The 17500-nt window shown below is 45.6% G+C and overlaps 1 protein-coding gene across 4 annotated transcripts in view; it reads right to left on the bottom strand.

Moving 5' to 3' along the window:
* LOC123759020 (uncharacterized) overlaps window positions 1–17500 on the bottom strand; it is a 151494-nt gene that overhangs the window by 45548 nt on the left and 88446 nt on the right. The window contains exon 1 of one of the 4 annotated variants that reach the window (XM_069324864.1): window positions 12540–12941. The exons of 1 other annotated variant lie outside the window; for it this stretch is intronic. In XM_069324864.1, coding sequence (XP_069180965.1) covers window positions 12540–12552 — 13 coding nt within the window. In that variant the 5' untranslated portion in view covers window positions 12553–12941. Of the gene's footprint in view, window positions 1–12539; window positions 12942–17500 lie in introns of those variants that run through there. 2 more of the 4 variants (XM_069324867.1, XM_069324866.1) reach the window with 2 other exon arrangements.

Here is a 17500-nt window from a genome sequence, read left to right on the forward strand (position 1 = left end):
CAGTTGTGGGCTGGGAATAGTGATAACTTAACCTAAGTAGTTAGATACACACAGGAACACCTGTTTTTTTAAAAGATACTGAGCTTCAAGAAGCAAAATTGGAATGGTTGAACGAGAAGTTCCAAGTAGCACGGGCTATGGCGAGCCCGTGGAATGGTCGAGGTACAGGTGAAGTGATACAAACATGAACCATGGAGAGAAGGTTGGTGTCAATCATTCACGAGGGGGTGTGGGGGGGGGGGGTTGTGGGGGGGAGGGGATGAAGGGGGAAGGGGGAGGGGCTTCGGGAAATATGTGAAATGGCAAACAGCGTTAAAGTAGGGCAGTGTGGTGGGGGGAGGGGTGGGGTGGGGGGGAGAGGGGGGGGGGAGGGAGGGGATGTAGCTCAGATGGGAGAAGAGGGGGGGGGGGAGGAGAAGACGGAGGAGGGAGAGAAGGAAGGAAGCAAGTCTCTCCCAATCAAAGAAGAGGTCTCTCCCAATCAAAGAAAGGGGTCTCTCCCAATCAAAGAAAGGGGTCTCTCTCAATCAAAGAAAGGGGTCTCTCTCAATCAAAGAAAGGGGTCTCTCCCAATCAAAGAAAGGGGTCTCTCTCAATCAAAGAAAGGGGTCTCTCTCAATCAAAGAAGGGATCTCTCCCAATCAAAGAAAGGGGTCTCTCCCAATCAAAGAAGAGGTCTCTCCCAATCAAAGAAAGGGGTCTCTCTCAATCAAAGAAAGGGGTCTCTCCCAATCAAAGAAAGGGGTCTCTCTCAATCAAAGAAAGGGGTCTCTCTCAATCAAAGAAGGGATCTCTCTCAATCAAAGAAGGGATCTCTCCCAATCAAAGAAAGGGGTCTCTCCCAATCAAAGAAAGGGGTCTCTCTCAATCAAAGAAAGGGGTCTCTCTCAATCAAAGAAGGGATCTCTCCCAATCAAAGAAAGGGGTCTCTCCCAATCAAAGAAGAGGTCTCTCCCAATCAAAGAAAGGGGTCTCTCTCAATCAAAGAAAGGGGTCTCTCCCAATCAAAGAAGGGATCTCTCCCAATCAAAGAAAGGGGTCTCTCCCAATCAAAGAAGAGGTCTCTCCCTATCAAAGAAAGGGGTCTCTCTCAATCAAAGAAAGGGGTCTCTCCCAATCAAAGAAAGGGGTCTCTCTCAATCAAAGAAGGGATCTCTCTCAATCAAAGAAGGGATCTCTCTCAATCAAAGAAGGGATCTCTCCCAATCAAAGAAAGGGATCTCTCCCAATCAAAGAAAGGGGTCTCTCTCAATCAAAAAAGAGGTCTCTCCCAATCAAAGAAGAGGTCTCTCCCAATCAAGGAAGCAAGTCTCTCCCAATCTCCCATATACACCCATCTGAAGACTCCCTCATGACGGGACAAAACCCAACATAAAATACATTAACCAATTACCTAAAGTCATAAAAAAAATTCTCCAAGGATCCACCAGTCATTAACGTGTCCAATTACTGGCAACCTCTTCAACCATCTATTAAACAGTTGAACGAACTTCTGACAATTCGCCACGTAAATCATTCTTAAGCCCATCCTCCTAAGATGAAAGTACTCATAGTAACGCTTTCGGGGCTTTAGTGTCCCCGCGGCCCGGTCCTCGACCTGACCTCCACCCCCAGGAAGCAGCCCGTGACAGCTGACTAACACCAGGTACCTATTTTACTGCTAGGTAACAGGGGCATAGGGTGAAAGAAACTCTGCCCATTGTTTCTCGCCGGCGCCCTGGGATCGAACCCGGGACCACAGGAACACAGTCCAGCGTGCTGTCCGCTCGGCCGACCGGCTCCCACGGTCGGTTGTACTGTGTACGGTGAAGGACCACCAGAGAGAGCAGACGTAGTACTGAATCTGGACAAACTTATCTTCTTGAGATAAGAAAATCTTATCCTCTTGAGATAAGATCTTATCTTAAGATTGAGATCTTATCTTCTTGACAAATTGGAATTTTGTTTCTATTTGTGTTTCTAATGAATCCTAACCTATCGTAACTACCATAGGCCTAACACGCGCTGAGGCCTAACATAGTACATATACGTGTGCTATACCAGGCCTACGAATATGTAATTTGGGTATATATAAATGCAGACGATAAGTCAGAATAACGTGGCTGAAGTATGTTGACCAGAAGAGCCAGAGGAGACATAATTGAAGCATACAAAATCCTCATAATCTCATATATACAGAGGGCAAAGATAAACGAATAAAACTGTTTAATAAATACAAACTAAGCCGCCATGATTGAGTCAAGATGCAGAGGTTTCGTCACAGTGTACACTTTAGAGCTTGATGAGTCCAGGCCCAAACAGACAGACAGACAGACAGACAGACAGACAGACAGACAGACAGACAGACAGACAGACAGACAGACAGACAGACAGATATACAGACAGACAGACAGACAGACAGACAGACAGACAGATATACAGACAGACAGACAGACAGACAGACAGATACGTGGAATTCACATTAATCAACTAGAGCCTCGAGGAATCATTCATCAAATCATTCATCATTCATCAAATGAATGATGGGTAATGAGTAAGCTGAATAAGATGAACAGGTTCAGTATTGCAAAAAAATTGCATTCAACAGCGCTTTTTGCTTTGTTCAGCCTTGCTTACTCCAGACTTTCACTCGCAGCTTTCTCTGCCTGAAGAGCGGCTTAGGCCTCTCAGACCTGGTGAAAGGAGGTCAAGACACCCAGAATAAAGAGAGAGAAAAGAGAAGATAATTTAAGGAAAGGGAAAGTTAGAAAGAAGAAAAAAATAGGTTGAAAAATCTTCTAGCAGAGGGCTAGGAATGTGTGTGTGTGTGTGTGTGTGTGTGTGTGTGTGTGTGTGTGTGTGTGTGTGTGTGTGTGTTTGTGTGTGTGTGTGTGTGTGTGTGTGTGTGTGTGTTTGTGTGTGTTTGTGTGTGTGTGTGTTTGTGTGTTTGTGTGTGTGTGTGTGTGTGTGTGTGTGTGTGTGTGTGTGTGTGTGTGTGTGTGTGTGTGTGTGTGTGTGTGTGTGTGTGTGTGTGTACTCACCTAGTTGTGTTTGCGGGGGTTGAGCTCTGGCTCTTTGGTCCCGCCTCTCAATCGTCAATCAACTGATGTACAGATTCCTGAGCCTACTGGGCTCTGTCATATCTACATGTGTGTGTGTGTGTGTGTGTGTGTGTGTGTGTGTGTGTGTGTGTGTGTGTGTATACATGGGTATACGTGTACTCACATGAATGCCTGTTCACATGTCAATAAGTAACATATATACATGTATAACATACTAGCCCAGTCAGTCATCTGGATCGACCGTGTTTGACCAAAGTAGAACTATCTAATACATACCAGAACCGAAGAATGTCCTCTACAAGGCTCATGTATAACAAAAAAACATCTGTGGCAATCAGAAAGCAAGCACCCAGACCCAGTACAGGCATAAAACATCTGTAACAACAACAAGAAACCACAAAGGGAGCACTGGGAGCCAGTACACGTGTTTAACACCTGTGAAAATGACAAGGGAAGCACTGGGAGCCAGTACACATGTTTAACACCTGTGAAAATGACAAGGGAAGCACTGGGAGCCAGTACACATGTTTAACACCTGTGAAAATGACACAGGGAAGCACTGGGAGCCAGTACACATGTTTAACACCTGTGAAAATGACAAGGGAAGCACTGGGAGCCAGTACACATGTTTAACACCTGTGAAAATGACAAGGGAAGTACCCAGTACAGGTGTCAGAACACCTGTGTCACACAGAGAGAAGCGGTCTACAGCAGTGGAGCAGCTGTACCACCCCTCAGGAAGCATTCAAGCGAGCTTTTACATCGATCACACACACAGCTTGCTTGATCCACGTGTAGAGAGAGCACCCATGGGTGCCCACGCACTCATGGGTGCTATGGTAAACAAACTCATAGCTCTATTACACGCACGTGCGCACGCACACACACACGCACACACACACACACACACACACACACACACACACACACACACACACACACACACACACACACACACACACACAAAGAGCCAGAGCTCAACCCCCGCAAACACAACTAAGTGAGTACAACTAGGTGAGTACACACACACACACACACACACACACACACACACACACACACACACACACACACACACACACACACACACACACACACACACACACACATTCCTGGCCCTCTGCTAGAAGAATGAGGAGGCAGGAAGGAGAGGAGCACGAGAAATAGAATGCAAATGAGGACTCCATGGTTCACTCAGGCCTGTAAGGAAGCAAAGCAATTAAGTACAAGAACTTGGAGAAACTACAGGAATAACTGAACAGCCGGTCGGCCGAGCAAACAGCACGCTGGACTTGTGATCCTGTGGTTCTGGGTTCGATCCCAGGCGCCGGCGAGAAACAATGGGCAAAGTTTCTTTCACCCTATGCCCCCTGTTACCTAGCAGTAAAATAGGTACCTGGGTGTTAGTCAGCTGTCACGGGCTGCTTCCTGGGGGTGGAGGCCTGGTCGAGGACCGGGCCGCGGGGACACTAAAAAGCCCCGAAATCATCTCAAGATAACCTCAAGATAGTATGATAAAAGAATCGAAGGAACAGCTTGGAAATTAAAATAATGAATATAGACCCCAATCAAAACTGCTTCTCAGCCACATCAGGAAAATAAGTGTTAAAGAAAAGGTATACTTTTCTGTATACTTATACGTATACTAGGTATACGATACTGAGAAAATGAGAGGACAAGATAAGTAGTAGTCCTAAGGGCCCGGGTTCGATCACCGGCAGAGGCAGAAACAAATGGGCCAATGGGTTTCAACTCTTTTAACCCTGTCGTAGCTCAGTCGATTAAGGCAGTATTTGGGATGCTCCCGGACGAAGGTTCGAATCCTCGTCACGGCCCCTGTGGATTTGTTCACAAATGGGTAGAGTTTCTTTCACCCTGGTGATAAATAGGTACCTGGGAGTTAGACAGCTGCTACGGGCTGCTTCCTGGGGGATGTGTGTGAATGTGTTAAAGAGAGAAATATATGTAGTAGACATAATAAAAGGGAAAAATATATTGATTAGAAAGGCGGGATCCAAGAGCTAATAGCTCGATTCTGCAGATACAGAATCTACACCCACACCCTTAGATGATCTTAGATGATCTTAGATGATCTTAGATGACAATATTACACAGCTGTTTCTCCCTCACTGATGACTCGAGGAACTTCCCGTTGCTACCCACTGATAACAACATCTCCCACACATGATGTCACCTCAAGTAACTCAATTAACAGGGGAGGGGGGGGGGGATAGGAATGGTGCCCAACCAATTGGACGGTCGGGGATTGAACGCCGACCTGCATGTAGCGAGACCGTTGCTCTACCGTCCACCCCCAAGAGGTTTGGCGCAGGGAGAGGGTGAGTGAGAGCAGGGAGAGGGTGAGTGAGAGCAAAGGAAGGGGAGAGTGAGAGAAGGGAGAGGGAGAGTGAGAGGGAAGAAAGTAGGTAGCCAGAGCCTTGAAGACGTCACCCTATTAGTGATGACTCACACTAATCTACCCATCACATCCCTCTCCCTCCTCTCCCTCTCCTCTCTCCCACCAGCATCAACACTCTCCCAACGTCCCCTCCTCTTCCCCCTCAGGCAAGCCATCATCTCACTCACTGATTCATACTCACGCTCTCTCTCCTCCTATTTACTCACTCTCAGACCCTTCCCCCTCACTCGAAGTGAGATAATTTACGCATTAACTTAATCGCAGACCCATTCAATTACTCCCAGACCTAGTTATTCATTTGCTCGTCCTCAGACCCTTTCACTCACTCAATAACTCACACCCAGACCCACTCACTGACTCATTCTCAGACTCACACCTTCCCTCCTCACTACATCTTTTAAAATTTACCTATTTCCTATTCTTTTACATTACATCCTTTCCGCTTCCCTATCCACTCACTCACTTGCGCTCCTTTTCCATATATCCCCCTCCCTCTTCCTCCCACACCCCCTTCCCTCTATCACCCATACACCCTCCCACCATCACCCATACTGCTCCATATCGCCAGCAAACCACGTTCGAATCCACACCATTCCATGTGAAAGATCAATTTCCGCATTGGGTGTTCTTCACAGTTATGCAAATTTGCTCTAGTTTCACGATACAGGTCAATATCAAGCAGTTGAGCAATCACTTACGAAACCTGTGCATCTTTCAACAATATTGGTGGTTTCGTTACAACTCGTCCTCAGAGAGGGGGGGGGGAGTGCCCTCCACGTAATCACTTCAAAATGACGATATATTTAGTGATATTATTTCATCCCAATCCCTGATTAGTGTTAGGACAAGGTTTGATTAGGTTCAAGTTACGTTCGGTTAAGTTTGGTTACATTAAAACAGCATATTTTCTCAAACGTGAAACACGATATTAAAAAAATGTTTGAGTATTCCCTTGAATTTGAGTTTTCAGACAAAGTAAACCTCAGGTCTTTTCACAGAAATCTAGTTTACCATTGACTGTTTAATAGTTTAAACCCTGGATTTATAATACAATACAGTTATAACTTGAGACTATTCTCTTTTCAGGACAAAGATTCATTTCCCTGTTCACCATTAGACTATTAATGCAACCGTAACATGCTTTCAGATCATCACAAATATCTAGATAACTATCCAGGTGGTCTGAGAGGGCAGTTGTCGTCTCAATCTAATCACTGAGAATGCACTGATATATTTAACAGTTAATAAATGTCGATATGATTGTTGAAAGATGTACAGGTTTCGTAAGGTAGTTGCGTAAATGCTTGTTAAATCCTAGCAAAGTCATCCATTGTATCTGACTAATGCCCATACAGCGAATGTTAAGTATATTGGACCCTATTATGCGTGATATGATAGGTTATCTTGAGGTTATCTTGAGATGATTTCGGGGCTTTAGTGTCCCCGCGGCCCGGTCCTCGACCAGGCCTCCACCCCCAGGAAGCAGCCCGTGACAGCTGACTAACACCCAGGTACCTATTTTACTGCTAGGTAACAAGAGCATAGGATGAAAGAAACTTTTGCCCATTGTTTCTTGCCGGCGCCTGGGATCGAACCCAGGACCACAGGATCACAAGTCCAGTGTGCTGTCCGCTCGGCCGACCGGCTCCCCAAATTAGATGCCCAAATTAGTTATACAAAGTAACAGGAAATGAACTAATATGCCCCCTATCTCAAAGCGACGAAGAGAGGTGGTTGTTGAAAAGAGTTTAGCTTCCTGAAGGTCGCTACCTTCCGGTAACATTGTGAGAGCACACAGCTCGGGGTCAGAGAGTCCCACCACCTCCTGCCTGTTAGCAACAGGCAGCCCGAAACGCTTTCTTTGCCCGAAACGCTACGCGTACTAGTGGCTTTAGGTATTGTATGTACTACCTCTATCTTTATATCTACCAGAATGTTTGTACTGTAACGCTGCAACTATGTATGTACTGTTCCTAAATAAATTATTATTATTACAGACCTACCGTGATCGAGATTATTGCTCGGTAAAAGCAGTCAAGAAAACTGTTGAACGGGCTCAAAGACAAAGAAAATGGGAGTTAAAACTAAGCACATAAGCGAAAGTGTAGCACCTAAGACGATAAAGTCCACTACGGGCTCACCATAGCCCGTGCTACTTGGAACTTTTTGTTCCAAGTAGCGAATCTTAAACAACAACAAGCTAAGACGAGCTTATGTCTAGTTCAACAGCAGTGAAGTGAATCCACGCGGTTGTTCTTGAACCCACCAACAGACATAATGTGCTGCCTTGCCTCTCAGCCAAGATTCGCGGAAAAAGATGAATAAGATCTCGTTACAGAATCCACACAAGCCGTTGCTGTGTGAACCCAGCCTTCACGGGGTCAGTTGGTGGTTGTTGTTATAGATTCAGCTACTCTGAACACGAGCGCTATGCCATGGGTTAGTATCCTGGCCGGGGAGGATTTACTGGGCGCAAATCCTTAACTGTAGCCTCTGTTTAACGCAACAGTAAAATGTGTACTTGGATGAAAAAACGATTCTTCGCGGCTGGGATCGTATTCCAGGGACCTGCCCGAAACGCTACGCGTACTAGTGGCTGTACAAGAATGTAACAACTCTTGTATATATCTCAAAAAAAAAAAAAGTTCCAAGTAGCACGGGCTATGGTGAGCCCGTAGTGGTCAGTTGGTGGTGTGGTCTGGGTGCTGGGCGAGGCCACACACACACCTCCCCCACTACCAACTGAAACCCATGTACACATTAATATTATCAAGGCACGGATAATTCCATAGGAAAATATTTTGTCTTGTGGGATATTCACCATTGTGGGGGAGTATGGTGACCGGTCCATCACCACCACCATCCCCCACGGTCACCACCATCCCCGACAATCACCTCCATCCCTACGGTCACCACCATCCCCGACAATCACCTCCATCCCTACGGTCACCACCATCCCCGACAATCACCTCCATCCCTACGGTCACCACCATCCCCGACAATCACCTCCATCCCTACGGTCACCAGCATCCCTAAGATCACCACCATCCCCCACGGTCACCACCATCCCCGACAATCACCTCCATCCCCCACGGTCACCAGCATCCCTAAGGTCACCAGCATCCCCCACAATCACCACCATCCCCCACAATCACCACCATCCCCCACGGTCACCACCATCCCCATTACCGTCGCTGAAAACATTAGCGTCGACAAAAATGGGAGAAAGAAAACAAACGCTGGGACCTGGAGCCAGACCGGAAGGCGTAATCAAGTAACATTTTTGTGTGCACAGAGCGAGGGTGTACTCGCCTAGTTGTGCTTGTGGGGGTTGAGCTCTGGCTCTTTGGTCCCGCCTCTCAACTGTCAAACAACTGGGTATACAGGTTCCTGAGCCTATTGGGCTCTATCATATCTACATTTGAAACTGTGTATGGAGTCAGCCTCCACCACATCACTACCTAATGCATTCCATTTGTTAAAACTACTCTGACACTGAAAATGTTTTTTCTAACGTCCCTGTGGCTCATTTGGGTACTCAGTTTCCACCTGTGTCCCCTTTGTGTCTGGCCTTCTGTTTCCACCGCCTAGTTTCATTACATTACATTTACTTGGGTTGAACTTTATTAGCCATTTGTTGGACCATTCATTTTATCTAGATCATCCTGTAGCCTCAAACTATCTTCCTCTGTCTGAATCCTTCTTATAATTTTTGCATCATCAGCCAACAATGAAAGGAACGAGTCTATTCCTTCTGGGAGATCATTTACATATATCAAAAACAGTATAGGTCCAAGGACTTATCCTTGCGGGACTCCACTGGTGACGCCTCGCCCGCCACTCCTAGACCTCACCTCTCACAGTGACTCGCTGACTCCTGTTGCTTAGGTACTCTCTTATCCAGTGGAGTACTTTCTCTTTCACTCCGGCCTGCATCTCCAGCGTATGCACTAGTCTCTTATGTGATACTGTGTGTGTGTATTCACCTAGTTGTACTTGTGGGGGTTGAACTTTGGCTCTTTGGTCCCGCCTCTCAACGGTCAATCAATTGATGTACAGATTCCTGAGCCTACTGGGTTCTATCATATCTGCATTTGAAACTGTGTATGGAGTCTGATTCCACCACATCACTGCTTAATACATTCCATCTGTTAACTACTCTGACACTGAATTTTTTTTTCTAATGTCTCTGTGGCTCTCTGAAACTCTGAAAGTTTCAGAGAGTTTCTAATGTCTCTGAAAGAAACTCTGCCCATCTGTTCCCGCCGGGGGCCGGGAATCGCATCCCGGTCCACAGGACTACGTATCCAGCGTGTTGTCCACTCAGCCACCAGTGCCCCCAAAGCGCCGATGTGTGTGTGTGTGTGTGTGTTCAACTAGTTGTGCTTGAAGGGGGTTGAGCTCTGGCTCTATCGGCCCGGCTCTCATCAGTCCCCCCCCCCCCACACACACACACCCCAGGAAGCAGCCCGTAACAGCTGTCTAACTTCCAGGTACCTATTTACTGCTAGGTAACAAGGGCACCGGGGTGAAAGAAACTCTGCCTATTTGTTTCCGCCTACGCCGGGAATCGAACCCCGGTCCACAGGATTGGATATTTTTAACAGTATCCAGCGTGCTGTCCACTCAGCCACCAGGCGCCCTTATGAGTGTATGTATGTGTGTACACCATGTGAGGGGTGTATATGAGAGAGAGAGAGAGAGAGAGAGAGAGAGAGAGAGAGAGAGAGAGAGAGAGAGAGAGAGAGAGAGAGAGAGAGAGACCGAGCAAGAGAGAGCGAGAGCAAGAGAGACCGAACAAGAGAAGAGAGCGAGCGAGAGCAAGAGAGAGAGCAAGAGCGAGAGCGAGAGAGAGAGAGAGAGAGAGAGAGAGAGAGAGAGAGAGAGAGAGAGAGAGAGAGAGAGAGAGAGAGAGAGAGAGAGACAGAGAGAGAGAGTGTGTGAGCACAACCTGTCCTCACACTCCCAGCAGTTTTCTCTTACCACAATAGAGAGGGAAGCTAGAAGAGAAGACGGAGGGGGGGGGAGGGAAGAGCGTTAAGGGCGAAAATGAGAAGTATGAGAATAAAGAAAGGAATATGGAGGTGAGAGTGAGAGAAATTGGGATTGAGTGCATTATGTAACCGACTGTTGGTAGGAGTTTGAGGGAGTAGTTCAGTGTGACAGACTGTAGGAGTACGAGAGAGCGGGGGGGGGGGGGGACAGTGTCTGAAGGAAAACATGTTTGTCGCCTCTATAAACCAATTGAGAGCTAAAAGTTCACATCCCAAAATAGTTTAGGTTTTTATTTGATCAGTGTTGGCAAGACGTTCAATCTCTCCTCGTCCTTAACCGCACTAACTCTTGGTTATTTTCATTAATTGTGCAATAATTAAATAAATATATATATACTTATCGTGCCTCCAATATCCTTATTCTCAACAATGTCTATGGCTTTAATAGCTCAAGGAACCAGTAGTAAAAACTGAAGCAAAATACCAGTTACACAAATCCGTTTATTGCTATTTGTAGCAGTAGACAAAATAGCTACATTGTAGCAATAAAGAAAATCCCTATTTATTGAAGCAGTACAAAAAAAGATATATGTATTAATAGACAGAATAGCTACATGTAGAAGTAACAAAATTGTATAAACGTAACTACATAGCTACATTTAATAATAATAGCGACTTCATGTAGCGGAAAACGTAGCAGGAACAGCAGCCTCATGTAGCAGGAATAGCAGCTTCATATATCACAAAACGTAGCAGGAATAGCTACATGTAGCAGAAAACGTAGTAGGCACAGAAGCTGCAAGTATCAGTAACAGTAGAAGCATCGCATTACTAACGAAACCCCTGTATCAAAAGCATGAAAAACTTGAACATTATAAGAATCCTGAGTGTAAGGAGTAGCCTAGTACACAATCCCTTTCCGAGTTGGTAACCTTCCGTCTGGTATAAATATTGATATATATTACTCGTGAGAAAGAAGGTATTGTTAACAGTATAACGGAATTGTTAACAGTATAACGGAACAACAGGGGGCTGTTGACTGTTCACTGGCCCATAATAACGTTCCATTCACTGGTGCTTATCGGCCTTATGTATGTTCACCACAGCATGATAAGAATATAAGATTGTTACACATAATTTGCCAGATTAGATAGACAATCATAATATATATATATATATATATATATATATATATATATATATATATATATATATATATATATATATATATATATATATATATATATATATATATATCAATAATCGCTGATCTATTTAATGCAAAGCAACCACATTTGGAAAGATGCAATTTATAGGTATAAATGTGGTAGTCCCCAAGCCAATATGCAAACGAAAACTCCTCACCCTAGAAGGATTCGAACCCAGACAGCCATGGGCTCCATGCACCTTAGCGTATCCAGTACTATACCACTAGACCATATTGACTGTATAAAAAGGTTGGGAGAAACGTCGAAATATATATAACCGAAAAAAAGTTTATTTTTTTTATATATATAATGAGAATTTATAGAAAAATCATGAAATTGTGACAGCTTACATTTTATTACCAAGGAGTTAATCCACATAAATTTCTTTAATATACATGCCAGATTCGCCTTTAACAATATAACCTTATTTTAAGCCGCGCCTAACCAGTCCGCTCCATTCCTTTCCCGGAAGGAAACGTGACCAAAAATTCCAGCTTATGCCCTTTACTTGTGAGGTCTTCCCGGTATAGCTCAATGCTCGCTCGAGCCGGCGCCTCAAACCCTGAAACCATCTTTTTGCTCAAGTATTCTAAAAGCCTCACTCTTGACTGGCCACATTTTTTAAATACCACACAGCTGCCAGTAGCAACAAATCTTAAAACGACTTAGTAGCTGTGAGAGGTTATATTAGGAATTGTCGACGTTTCTTTGTTTGCGCGCCAACCTGTTGTGCTGCCACGCCCTGAAGTCGGCAGGGCCACGAGGCTGCCAGCAAGTTGGCAACACACGTATCTCACACATTTAACCCATTTTTTGACTCAATGGAGAAGAAATATGTACTCCAGGACACGGAGGGAGACCAAACTCATCAGCTTACCTTCTTCAGACATGGTGTTTGAGTGAGAAAGAGGAGTAAAATGGAGAGATATGCAGCTGGGGCGGTATTCAGTAGTCGCAGTATGGGCGGGAAGTGGTTGGCGCGCGCGGGCTGGCTCCTGGTTGGTCCGCGCCTCGGCCACGGAGACTCCAAGTTACACCTCCGATTTGGGCGTGGTTTTCAAATGTCCACCCGGTATCATGCACTTCTCTGCGTTCCAAATATATGGAAGGCTCTTAAATTACGATCACTTCCACTACCACCACGATATACAGCAGCAGAGCCAGCGACGGCCACGGTGCGGTAGTTTTCCGTATCAGCTGTGGCGAGTGTCTGAGGTGGGGGAGCCAGACTACAGTCCTCCCTGAGCGCGCCGACATGACAGTCACTCTGCGCAACATTGATCTGCTAGCCCGGGCGCATTCGACCACACGCCCCGCCATGGCCACACGCCCAACCCCAGCCTGCCGCTCCTTAGCAACCGAAATATATTTTAGCTATTCAAGCCCGCAGGCAGCACTCATCCATGGTCTCACACTATTTCCTTTAAAATGGCCCTTCGAGTGGATGAATGGCACAGATACACAGCCCATTTCTTAACAAACTCTCGCCCAAGAGGCCTTTATACCTAGGACAGTTTGAATACGTTGGCCCCTTCATATAAACAAATGAACACGAACGCATCCTAACAACCAAATTCACCACCCAGCTGTTATACGCGCCTACCTCCCAAACGACCTCGTTCCCCAATTGGGAAACGGGAATCGCGAGGGCGAAAATAGACTAACGAGGTGTTTTACAAGCCAAACAAGGCCATAACGGCTGGGGTGAAGGATCTTTAATACTCTGGGTGTGTCAAATTCCCTAGTGTCTGCGGGCATATGGTTGGGTGCCTACAAGGAGGAGGGACATGAAGGACAACGATAACATTGTGCATGGAACACGAGGCTTTGAGCCACAGAAACGACTTGCTGGATAAAATCGAGAAAAGAAAGTGAAAGTTGGAGACGCCTCAATAAATTGCTTCACAGACATACAAGAAAAGTTTCCAAACTGAAAGGGACAGTGTTCAAAAAAAGACACAAAACACAATTACTACCATATTCTGTGCGAAGTGGAGGATTGATTGAAATACAAAGGCAGGTTGACAGAAAGGGGAAGAAATAATTGTATGTACACACAACAAATTCACATACAATACTACAGACGAACAGATAAATGAATAATAAAACCGGTTTTGGATAAATGAAAGAAGCTGTCCTCAGGGATACACGAAAGAAGTTATCCTCAAAGATACATGAAAGAAGTTATCTTTAGGACATAATTATTGAATTCATCCTCAAGGATATATGAAGGAACAAGCAGGTAAATTAAGAAAGCAGGTATTTGGATATATAAAATAAATTATACAACAAGGTGTTGAAAGGAATCGTTTAGAAGATCAGTTGGAGTCAAGAGAAGTTCGAATGGCCGAGTACAGGCCATTATAATTATGTTATAGGGTTCTAAAGATCTATAAATTGTAAATAAAGAGACTAGTCGCTAGTTGATTTGTAAATAAAGAGGCTAGTCGCTAGTTGATTTGTAAATAAAGAGGCTAGTCGCTAGTTGATTTGTAAATAAAAGAGGCTAGTCGATTTGTAAATAAAGAGGCTAGTCGCTAGTTGATTTGTAAAAAAAGAGGCTAGTCGCTAGTTTTGTAAATAAAGAGGCTACTTGATAGTTGATTTGTAAATAAAAAAAGCAAGTTGACTTGTATCATACACAGACACATATATATATCATACACATACACATCACATATATATCATACACATTTAGGTTGCTATAAAGATGTAGGTAGAGACACAGACAGGATAAAAAAAAAAGATCCTTTAAACGACTGGTATTTATGTTCCAAAGTGTATTGGGCTGTCATGCCAACAGTCTCAAGCTGTTCACATAGGTAGGCCGGGTGTGTTTGGGTCACATTCAGCTTATTTCTCAAAACCAAAGCTTGAGGAGAACAATTATTTCTGCTTACATACATCATATATAATCGCTAAGTTCGTCGACTGTTACTTTGATGCAACAAGGTGGTTATAGGCTGTGTGTGGGATGGGTATAGGAGGCGAGGAAGGTGTAGATGGTCTCTGACGTCTCCTTCTGCCCTTCGGGGTAGAAGAACCTTTTCACGGAACCTTTTCACGGAACCTTTTCACGGAACCTTTTCACGGAACCTTTTCACGGCTTCCAATTGTGTGCGGGTTTTAGTGGTGAACTAAGCGTTCTCTTCCATCCCTCGGCTTGTCTCTCTTTGAGATCCACTAGAGGTGTTGGGGAAGCTTGGTGTACACACACATACATAGAGATGTTAGAAAGTTTTCTTTTTAGCGTAAGGGTAGTAAATTGAATGGCCTAAAGGAGCAGATTGTAGAGGCTAACTGGATTCATAACTTTAAAAGTAGGATGGATAAACACAGGCTAGGAGTTAATGCATTAGACAACCAATGGCTAGAAATGCAGGGTTCAAGAGATAGAGCTCGATCCTGCAAGCACAAATAAGTAAGTACACACACACACACACCTGTGTGTGTGTGAAATATATGTAATAGACATACAACAGGGAAAATAGATCGGTTAGAAAGGCGGGGTCCAACCGCTAATAGCTCGACTCTGCAAGCACAAATAATAAATACACAGACACACACATGCATTCAAATGTTCACCCTACCCACGCACCCCTCCCTCCCTTCCTCCCCTTCCTACCATTCCCTCCCTGTTCCCCATTCCCCATGGTCCCCCACCCCTCACCCCGGCGCCCTCTGAGGTCGTGTTAACTATCTCACAGGACAATAACCCCGCCCAATTCGCCACACCCATGGAACAACTTCCTACACCAGTGGAATGCCCATTCAAGCGGGAAGGGAAGTAAGAGTGTACAGAAGAAATTGAGCTTTAACATAGATGGGATTACAAACAAAACAAGCGAAGTTGTGGGAAAGACACAAGGAGAAAACCCCAGACATAATAGCAATCACAGAAATAAAATTGATAAGGGACATAACAAATGCAGTGTTTCTGCCGGAATAATATGTAGTAAGGAAAGAGAGGGAGGGTTTCCTTCCCTTGCTGACGAGGAAAGAGCCTACTGGGCCTACTGGGGCCCAGTAGGGCCCCATTTGTTTCTGCCTCCATCGGGGATTGAACCCGAAACCTCAGGATTACGAATCCGAAGCGCTGTCCACTCAGCTGTCAGGCCCAGATACCTATTTACTGCTAGAAGAGCAGAGCCATTAGGTGAAAGAAACTCGGCCCATTTGTTTTCGTTTCAACCAAGAGAGAGAGAGAGAGAGAGAGAGAGAGAGAGAGAGAGAGAGAGAGAGAGAGAGAGAGAGAGAGACAGAGAGACAGAGAGAGAGAGAGAGAGAGAGAGAGAGAGAGAGAGAGAGAGAGAGAGAGAGAGAGAGAGAGAGAGAGAGAGAGAGAGAGACAGAGAGAGAGACAGAGAGAGAGACAGAGAGAGAGAGAGAGAGAGAGAGAGAGAGAGACAGAGAGAGAGAGAGAGAGAGAGAGAGAGAGAGAGAGAGAGAGAGAGAGAGAGAGAGACAGAGAGAGAGAGAGAGAGAGAGAGAGAGAGAGAGAGAGAGAGAGAGAGAGAGAGAGACAGAGAGAGACAGAGAGAGAGAGAGAGAGAGAGAGAGAGAGAGAGAGAGAGAGAGAGAGAGAGAGAGAGAGAGAGACAGAGAGAGAGAGAGAGAGAGAGAGAGAGAGAGAGAGAGAGAGAGAGAGAGAGAGAGAGAGACAGAGAGAGACAGAGAGAGAGAGAGAGAGAGAGAGAGAGAGAGAGAGAGAGAGAGAGAGAGAGAGAGAGAGAGAGACAGAGAGAGAGAGAGAGAGAGAGAGAGAGAGAGAGAGAGAGAGAGAGAGAGAGAGAGAGAGAGAGAGAGAGAGAGAGAGAGAGACAGAGAGAGAGAGAGAGAGAGAGAGAGAGAGAGAGAGAGAGAGAGAGAGAGAGAGAGAGAGAGAGAGAGAGAGAGAGAGAGAGAGAGAGAGAGAGAGAGAGAGAGAGAGAGAGAGAGAGAGAGAGAGAGAATGCGCAACAACGTGAGCCTTGTATTAAGTCAATGAGAGACAAGGAGAAAGAGACATGACCCCAACATCTAGGGGAGGACTCAACACCAGGGAGCCGGTCAGCCGAGCGGACAGCACGCTGGACTTGTGATCCTGTGGTCCTGGGTTCGATCCCAGGCGCCGGCGAGAAACAATGGGCAAAAGTTTCTTTCACCCTATGCCCCTGTTACCTAGCAGTAAAATAGGTACCTAGGTGTTAGTCAGCTGTCACGGGCTGCTTCCTGGGGGTGGAGGCCTGGTCGAGGACACTAAAGCCCCGAAATCATCTCAAGATAACCTCAAGATAACCTAAGAAACAAAGTCGTATCTTGCGTGTGGCTGATATCTTCACTACTGAGATTCCAGTCAACCGCTGATGAGCGCGTCCCACAGAATCCACATCAGTTTCCTTCACCCAAACTGAAATGGAGCCAGCCATGAATTGAAGGATAGAGGGAGGGGATAGGGTGGGCTAGGGCCTTTGAAGGCCTTCAGCAGGCTGTCGGACAGAAACAAGAGGGTGATCTGAGGGTCGTGGCGACGCGGACAGAAAGCCGTAGGATAGAAAGCAGAGCCCAGCGTCCCTGTAAGGGATCACAGGAATTCACTCTTTCTCCACGACAGGTCGTTTGTGTGGGGTCTTGACCGGCGAGAGAGAGAGAGAGAGAGAGAGAGAGAGAGAGAGAGAGAGAGAGAGAGAGAGAGAGAGGGGGGGGGGGGAAGCCATCAACCCACACAGTGATATCTGCTCTACACACTCCCTGAAGGTACAACTAGTGTTGCTCGTTATTTCATTACGCACTAACATAATAATACACTGCACATTATTTTCATCCCCCCTTGTACTCTCTCTCTCTCTCTCTCTCTCT

This window comes from Procambarus clarkii, chromosome 15 (genome assembly GCF_040958095.1).
Source record: "Procambarus clarkii isolate CNS0578487 chromosome 15, FALCON_Pclarkii_2.0, whole genome shotgun sequence".
NCBI lineage: Eukaryota > Metazoa > Arthropoda > Malacostraca > Decapoda > Cambaridae > Procambarus > Procambarus clarkii.